Source organism: Rana temporaria, chromosome 8, assembly GCF_905171775.1.
Source record: "Rana temporaria chromosome 8, aRanTem1.1, whole genome shotgun sequence".
NCBI lineage: Eukaryota > Metazoa > Chordata > Amphibia > Anura > Ranidae > Rana > Rana temporaria.
In genome coordinates this window covers 177,025,070-177,034,152 of record NC_053496.1, presented here as the reverse complement: position 1 = coordinate 177,034,152, position 9,083 = coordinate 177,025,070, and the positions used below count along the sequence as shown (strand labels likewise).

Below are 9,083 nucleotides of genomic sequence, written 5' to 3'. Positions count from 1 at the left end.
GTGCGGGCCGAGGTGGGGTTGTGGATGGCTGGAGCTGAGGCGGGGAAATACTTCGATCGCGGCTGGGGGTGTGGGGGGATAAAGATTTGGCCGTTGCTCCGCTATGTTGGGCCGCAGCTGCGGCTTGTCCTGAAAAGGACAGCCGCAAACTGTCCCAGGGGAGGTGGATAGCCCTGAGAAACAGGGCCTTACCTTGTGAGGCTCCAGGGAGATGATGCCTGTGGGAGGAAGAGGGAGGCTAAAAGGGGAAGAGAGAACGCTGGTCCTGGATGCTGTAGCAGGGGAGCTGGGAGAACCCTGCCTATCTGGAGCCAGGAGCCACACGTTCTACTGCTAGGACCGCGCGCCGATTACTAACTGGCACCAATTCTAGCCCTGGGAGTGAGAGCAGACTCGTCATGCAATCTCTCGGTGCCTGAATGGTGTGCAGCAGGATGTGTCCATAAAACAAGCCGAGGTCGGGTCCAGGAGAAGATCAGAGTAAGTCAGGGTCAATCCGGGTCACAGCAGGTAATCAATCAACCAGGAAACAGGAACTCAGGTACAGGAAGCTGAAGACAAACCAGCCAGTAGAGTAGAGCTTTCTTGTTTATTCTAGAAAATCGGATTACATTATTGAAACACAATAGATAATCTAAATTAAATCTTGCATAGCTGAAGTAAAAGAAAAATCCAATTTAAAAATAATTATACTTTAGTCGGTCCAATAAAAAGTTAGTTCCTTCAGTAAAGCAAAATAGATGTACAGTATATTGGCTAATAGCAACCAATAAAAAGTATGGTCCATGGGTTGTCATACTCTATGGTGGGGCCTGTGTGAGTGCGGGGCCAAGTCAGCATTGTTTAGAGGATCGTATTACTATAATTCAATCCCTGCAGATCTATAACTATGACATCATAGTACATTGTACTTTGGCCACGCCTCCAAATAAGCCAATATGAACACAAAAACTTTATTAGTCTTTATGAATATTCTGGGATCCAAGAAGTGATTTTCTTTAACAGAAACATTTTTATACATTCTGACTATAAGGAAGGACACACGATCTCACACTCCCCATTGGTCCGTCTAAACATAAAAAAGGTGGTTAGTCCATGTGAATTCCCTGGTGTCGATCAAGGGCATTTTTTTGACTGAAGCATTGTTGTATAAGAATTGTATCTATCTGAGGGAAAGATTTCCTGCATTCTACACAATAATAAAGACGCTCATCCATGTGAATTTTCAAGTGTTGGAGAAGGTTTCCTTTGTTCATCCGTGTGAATTCTCTGGTGTTTAAGAAGGTTTCCTTTTTCACTGAAACATTTCCCACACTCTGAACACGAAAAAGGACGTTTGCCCGTGTGAATTCTCTGGTGTTTAAGAAGGTTTCCTTTTTCACTGAAACATTTCCCACACTCTGAACACGAATATGGACGTTTGCCCGTGTGAATTCTCTGGTGTTTTAGAAGGCTTCCTTTTTCGTGGAAACATTTCCCGCATTCTGAACATGAAAAAGGACGCTCGCCGGTGTGAATTCTTTGGTGATTATTAAGTACGCCTTTGTGAACAAAAGTTTTCCCGCACTCTGAACATGAATATGGACGATTGCCCGTGTGAATTCCCTGGTGTTTAAGAAGGTTTCCTTTTTCGTGGAAACATTTCCCGCACTCTGAACATGAATATGGACGTTTGCCCGTGTGAATTCCCTGGTGTTTAAGAAGGTTTCCTTTGTCGTGGAAACATTTCCCGCACTCTGAACATGAAAAAGGACGTTCGCCAGTGTGAATTCTGTGGTGATTATTAAGTTCGCCTTTCCGAACAAAAGTTTTCCTGCACTCTGAACACGAATATGGACGTTTGCCTGTGTGAATTCTCTGGTGATTAAGAAGATTTCCTTTTTCGTGGAAACATTTCCCGCACTCTGAACATGAAAAAGGACGCTCTCCAGTGTGAATTCTCTGGTGATTAACAAGACTTCCTTTCTGGTTAAAACTTTTACCGCACTCTGAACAAGAATAAGGACGCCCGCTTTTGTGAATTCTCTGATGGAAAACAAGTTGTGTTTTCTGAGGGAAAGATTTCCCGCACTCTGAACATGAAAAAGGACATTCTCCTGTGTGACTTCTTTGGTGAACAAGAAGGACGCATTTCTGAATGAAACCTTTCCCACACTCTGAACATGAAAAAGGACGCTCACCTGTGTGAGTTCTCTGATGTAATAGAAGGTTTCCTTTCTGAGTGAAACCTTTACCACAGTGCGAACACAAGAATGGACGCTCACCTGTGTGAATTCTTTGGTGAATAACAAGTTCTGCTTTCCGAAAAAAACTTTTCCCGCACTCTGAACATGAAAAGGGACGCTCACCAGTGTGAATTCTCTGGTGTTTAAGAAGGTTTCCTTTGTAAGTAAAAAGTTTGCCGCACTCAGAACATGGAAAAGTATGCTCGCCTGTGTGAACTCTCTGGTGTATGAGAAGGTTTCCTTTCTGAATAAAGCCTTTACCACAAAGCGAACACGTGAATGGACGCTCGCCAGTGTGAATTCTCTGGTGATTGAGAAAGATTCTTTTCACATTAAAACATCTCCCACACTCTGGACATGAGAAAGTACGCAAACTCTTATGACTTTTCTGGTGTGTAAGAGGCTCTCTGGTTTCTTTGGAAGAATTCCCACACACTGTAGATGACAAGGAATGTTCTCCTGTGTGAGATCCTTCATGGTTCAAGGAAGATTCCTCGGGATTAGATTGATCTGTTGATTTATCTGTACTGTGAGATTCAAAAATAATAGTATGTGGATCCTCAGAAGAATCCTCAGGATCAGAGAAATCCCAGGATCTCTCCATATGATAAGTTCTATGATGTATTATTTGTGTAATGCGAGTCACTCCTGGAGAACGTTGTGTGGTGGGATTTTCTCCTGGAGAACGTTGTGTGGTGGGATTTTCTCTTGGAGAACTTTGTGTGGTGGGATTTTCTCCTGGAGAACTTTGTGTGGTGGGATTTTCTCCTGGAGAACGTTGTGTGGTGGGATTTTCTCCTGGAGAACGTTGTGTGGTGGGATTTTCTCTTGGAGAATTTTGTGTGGTGGGATTTTCTCCTGGAGAACGTTGTGTGGTGGGATTTTCTCCTGGAGAACGTTGTGTGGTGGGATTTTCTTCTTCTTTACATTCTGAAGATACGTTATTCAGGACATAGTGTCCTCCTGTTGGAAATCAATGTTTAAATGTTATTAGAATTCTTAATTCCTTTCATTCAGAAGTCATATACAGTATGTTGGTCTAACACTCTACAGTATCTCTGGAATTGGGGGCAATCATAACATAAAATATCCATACAAACCAGATAAAGATACATCATCTCCTCCTCATTTGTTGGGAACATGACGCTATATTGAGGAATGGAGATGGACCTTTCATATGATGTACAGTATCTCCTCCTCATTTGTTGGGAACATGACATTATATTGAGGAATGGAGATGGACCTTTCATATGTGTCAGGAATGGGTTCACCCGTTGGTGGCGCTGTCAGTTCTATGGCAGGTGTCCTCTAAGGCCTCGTACAGACGGGCAAACATGTACGATGAAAACGGTCCGCCGGACCGTTTTCAGCGTACATGCCCGCCCGTAGATTTCTGTATGATGGCTGTACACACCATCATACAGAAATCCGCGCGTACACGATAGGCGGCGACGAGGCCGCGCCGTCGCCACGGCAACGTGCGCGGCCCTGGCAGTTCAATGCTTCCACGCATGCGTCAAAGTCATTCGACGCATGCGAGGGATGGCGGCCGCTCGGACATGTACGGTAAGTCTGTACAGACGACCGAACATGTCCGACGGACAGGATTCCAGTGGGCATGTTTCTAAGCAAGTTTAGAAACATTTGCCCGCTCAAAAACGGTCTGGCAGGCAAATGTACGCTGGAATCCTGTCCGCTCGGCTGTACAGACGGCCGAACATGTCTGCTGAAACTGGTCCGTGGACCAGTTTCAGCAAACATGTTCGGTCGTGTGTACGGGGCCTTACAACCAGGACCTGCAGTAAAGGGTTTCACCTGATGGTGGCACTGTTGGATCCGTGGGTCGTAGTACCGGTGGCCACCAGCGGGTTCTTTCCGGCAGCGTGGAGCTGACATTACTGGTATCTCCTGCGGTCAGGCGTCACCTGAGCCTGATTGCAAAAGATATGTATAAATACCCGGCAACTCACACACACAAGTTGCCTTGGTATCTCTCCTTGGGTCCTGACCTTGCTTGCCTGTTACCTGATTCTGATCCTGAGCCTATCCTGATCCTGTCCCTCCTGTGTTGCTGTTACCTTTATCTTTACCCTGTAGCCTGATCCATCCTCTCCCTGTCCTGTTTGTTCCCTGTCCCCATCTACTGATCTCCCATTGATGACCCTGGCATGGCTATGTTTAAGATTGCGGTACTTCCCTTTCATTTGTATATAGTTATTTGTGGGTCACTGTTTGGTTGGTTGTTCACTGTTTGTATTGGAGGTGTTTATTTATTGTTATCACTTATCTTAATAAACGTTTATATTCACTTACATGCGTTTTTGGTTCTCTCTGTGCAGTCCACACAGTCTGGTCTTACCAATTCCTGACAATATGGTGTACAGCATCTCCTCCTCATTGGTTGGGAACATGACATTATATTGAGGAATGGAGATGAACCTTGCATATGGCCTTCTCCATGTCTGTCTGTCCACCTGCAAGGTGATTAATGTGGCCAGTCTCTGGGTGGAGACCAAACCTGATTTAAGTCAGAAAAGCCTGCAATCTCAGTATCTCCTCCTCATTTGTTGGGAACATGATGTTATATTGAGGAATGGAGATGGACCTTTCATATGGTGTACAGTATCTTCACATTGCAATTATTTAATTCATCTTTTATACTCATAGAAGAAAAAGGAAAATGTGAACATTTCTGCATTCAGTGATTATTACTTACTTCTGTTGATATAAAGAGAAGATTCCTCCTGATCACTTTTCATGGTCATCTCCTCCATAGACTGCTGATCTCCACTCACCAACGTCTCTTCTTCTTCCTTTTTAACCTCAAGTTTGATGTCTTTTCCTAATTTATCCTGAACCCCAAAACAAAAAAATTAAGTTCAATATTAAAAAAAAATATCTATAAGAAAGTTATCTATAGTTTAGAATAACTTTTAAGTTCTATAGCTCAGTTCTTTCTACCTGATGATGGTGAGGGATGCTTTGATCTTCCGGTGTGGAATCCCGGGAATACTGAAGACTTCCCCCCTCCATAGACTGCTGATCTCCACTCACCAGCCTCTCTTCTTCTTCTTCCTTTTTAATCTCAACTTTGATATCTTTCAATTCTTTACCCTAAACCCCAAAGATGACAGAAAACATTTATAAAAAGGAACAATAAGTTACTTTGAAGAATGTGGTCTCATAGTTTAGAATTATTTTTTAATTTTAGTTGCTCAGTCCCACCTACCTGATGATGGTGGGGGATGGTGTGACCTTCCTGTGTGGAATCCCGGGAATACAGAGGACGGGGACATCTCTCTGGTGGGTTCCCATTACTGGATCCATCTGTAGGAAACACACACACTGACTGAATACATTGTTTCTATGTGTTTATCAGATGATGGGGGATCTAGGTGGACCCTCCGTACTGCTCTCTCCTTTACAATAAAGTCTCCTCTTACCCGGTGATGTGAGGGGCGGCTGATTCTCCATCATGACGTTCTTGTAGAGATCCTTGTGTCCTTCTAAATACTCCCACTCCTCCATGGAGAAATAGACAGTGACATCCTGACACCTTATAGGAACCTGACACACACAATGATACAGTCACCATCCAGACACATCCCTTGTCTGTTACTGGATAATCTCCCAGAATTCCCGGCACCGCTCACCTCTCCTGTCAGCAGATCAATGATCTTCTTGGTGACTTCTAGAATCTTCTTGGCACTGGTTACATCGGTTGTCAGGCAGTGAGGTGGAGGCACTGTGATGGGAAATGTCCTGAGAAGACGGCTGCTGGGTGTTAATGGATCTCCAGATGTTTCCGTCAATATTTTATAATTCTGTTGTCAGAATGTTTATACTGAAATAATAAAACAGTATTGTATTTATGAAATTATGCAAATCTTAGTTTTGGGAGATTTACCCTTTTCCATAAATACCAACAAGAAATGTAAGTTTGTTTATCCGTGCTATTTAGAAAGCAAGTGACACAAATGATATGCTTAAAAATATATATTTATTAACTAAAAATACAGTGCAAATCAATATCAGGTATATTTCGTGATAATACAAATGGATATACTTCTAAATATCAATGATAAAATGATGATATAGATAATATTTACATTTCTACACAATCTCTTATTACAAAATACCACAGTTCAATTCTTGAATGATACTTGTACATTTTAGACTTGGTAACTTAGTGGAGTGCCACCCAAAAATGGAACTTCCACATTTTGGATCCCCCCCCCCCGTTGACACATTTGGCACCTTTCAGAGGGGATGGGGGAGCAGATACCCATCTAATACAGGTATTTGCCCCCACTTCCTGGCATAGATCACCTCGTGAGCTATGCCACTTCCAGCGCCTATTCTGTCCTCCACCGCTGTCTTCTGGGAGACACAGGTCCCAGAAGACAGCAGGAACCACTGAGGACGCGCAGCGAGACTCGCGCATGCGCAGTAGGGAACCGGGAAGTGAATCTGCAAGGCTTCACTTCCTGATTCCCTTACGGAGGATGGCGGTGGCAGCAGTCGATCCTCGAACAGATTGGCTTCGGCATGACGACATCGCGGGCGCCCTGGACAGGTAAGTGTCCATATATTAAGTCAACAGCTGCTGTATTTGTAGCTGCAGGCTTTTAATATTTTTTTTTTTTTAGTGGGACCTTGGCTTTAATGAATATTTCTCTGACTTTACGGACAATTGTGTTTACCTTAATCACGGCGTTTCCTTCTCTAAACAAACAGATCTTCTATCTTAAACTTTAAACGTGCACAGACAAAATGTCGTATTGTACACAGCTTGATAATTTGATCCAGACTTATGTTGAATTTAGAATGAATCAATTAACACATATATCATGATAATACCATTGTACAGACTTTAGCTTAAGCTTTTTAAAAACAGACAAAACTGTGTATGTCTCTTAATATTTGGAATATATTTATTTCATACTGCAGTTAAAAATAATACAAGACAAGGAGATTGGCGGGACTTTAAATGAGGCATGGGATACGTCCACGGACGGCGCATGCGCCGTTAGTAAAAAATGTAATTTACGTGGGGTCACAATGATTTTACAAACAACACGCCCACATCTTACACATTTAAATTAGGCGGGCTTACGCCGGCCCAGTTACACTACGCCGCCGTAAGTTAGAGCGCAACTTCTTTGTGAATACAGGACCTGCTGCTCTAACTTACGGCGGCGAAGTGTATCTGAGATACGCTACACCCGCCGAAATCTATGTGATTCTAGCCCACAGTGTTCATCCTTAAATATAATGCCGCGTACACACCATCACTTTGAAAAAAAACGACGTTTTTAAAAACGTCACTTTAAATGACCGTGTGTGGGGGAAAACGTTGTTTTATGTCTTCTGAAAAACGACCAAAAAAAAATTGAAGCATGCTTAAATTTTATGTGTCGTTTTTTAAAACGTCGTTTTTTACTTCACAGAAATTGACCGTGTGTAGCAAAAAACGTCGCTTAAAACGACGTTTTTACACCCGCGCATGCCCAGAAGCTAGTTATGAAGCGAGCTTCAATGAAAAAACGTGGTGAATGTAACCTCGCTTTGCTAGAACATTGTGAGAAAAACGATGGAGTGTAGGCAACTTCGTCTTTGAAAATTGAAGTTTCAAAAACGCAGTTTTTTACTTCACAGAAAATGTCATTTTTTTTCATCACATAAAGTGATGGTGTGTACGCGGCATAACACAGTGAATTTGTTTCTTCTTCTCATGGCTATCTTTCTCCTTTCATCCTCTCTTTTACTAAGGAGGCCCAGAGTCTAATGCTAGGGGGGTTTCTGATTTTTTTACTTTCGTAGTTTTATTTTATTTGTTATTTGTATATAAATATAGTATAAAATACAAAGTACTTATAAACATTACAATTTGTACTATGTGTAAGTAAAGAAGGAATATATGTTGATATTTTTGTTAATGTTCTCCCAATTGGAGATATTTATTTTGGTACTTTGATTCAATAAAGATATTTAAAAAAAAGAACATTGAGTACAGTATCTCACAAAATGTAAGTACACCCCTCACATTTCTGTAAATATTTTATTATCTTCTCATGTGACAACACTAAAGAAATGAAACTTTGCTACAATGTTGTGTAGTGAGTGTACAGCTTGTATAACAGTGTACAATTTCTGTCCCCTCAAAATAACTCAACACACAGCCATTAATGTCTAAACTGCTGGCAACAAAAGTAAGTACACCCCTACGTGAAAATGTCCAAATTGGGTCTCAGGTGTGAATGGGGAGCAGGTGTGTTAAATTTGGTGTTATCGCTCTCACTCTTTCATACTGGTCAGTGGAAGTTCAACATGACACCTCCTGGCAAAGAACTCTCTGAAAAAAAGAATGGTTGCTCTACATAAAGATGGCCTAGGCTATAAGAAGATGGCCAAGATCTTAAAACTGAGTTGCAGCACCTGCTCCCTCATGTGAACAATTAAATGGTACATAGTATCCCTACTCGTTCACCAAAAAAAGTAAGGCGTAAACAAATGTAGCACCCCCTACCAAAGAGTGAATATTTTTGTGAGGTAATCTGTCAGCGCAGGTAAACTTAGGCAGGCCTTTGCTTCAGGCTAGGCCTGTTTGTTTTGATCTGGGTGGCAGAGCGGTTAGTGTAGCAGTGGGTGTAATGCCGCGTACACACGATCATTTTTCGGCATGAAAAAAACAAAGTTTTTAAAAACATCATTTAAAATGATCGTGTGTGGGCTTCACATCGTTTTTCATCTTCTGAAAAATCGTTTTTTAAAATGTCGCTTTTCGTGATGTAAAAAATGATCGTGTGTGGGCAAAAAATTACGTTTTAAACCCGCGCATGGCCAGAAGCAAGTTAT

The 9,083-nt window shown here is 42.1% G+C and overlaps 1 protein-coding gene across 1 annotated transcript; it reads right to left on the bottom strand.

Annotated features, from left to right (window-relative positions):
- Window positions 1-634: 634 nt before the first annotated feature.
- Window positions 635-2,829, bottom strand: LOC120910532 (gastrula zinc finger protein XlCGF52.1-like). Its single transcript, XM_040322289.1, has 3 exons — window positions 2,349-2,829; window positions 1,398-1,904; window positions 635-654 (listed from the first exon to the last, which is right to left on the bottom strand). Exons 1-3 carry the CDS (start codon window positions 2,827-2,829, stop codon window positions 635-637), a joined length of 1,008 nt encoding a protein of 335 aa, XP_040178223.1.
- Window positions 2,830-9,083: the final 6,254 nt, after the last annotated feature.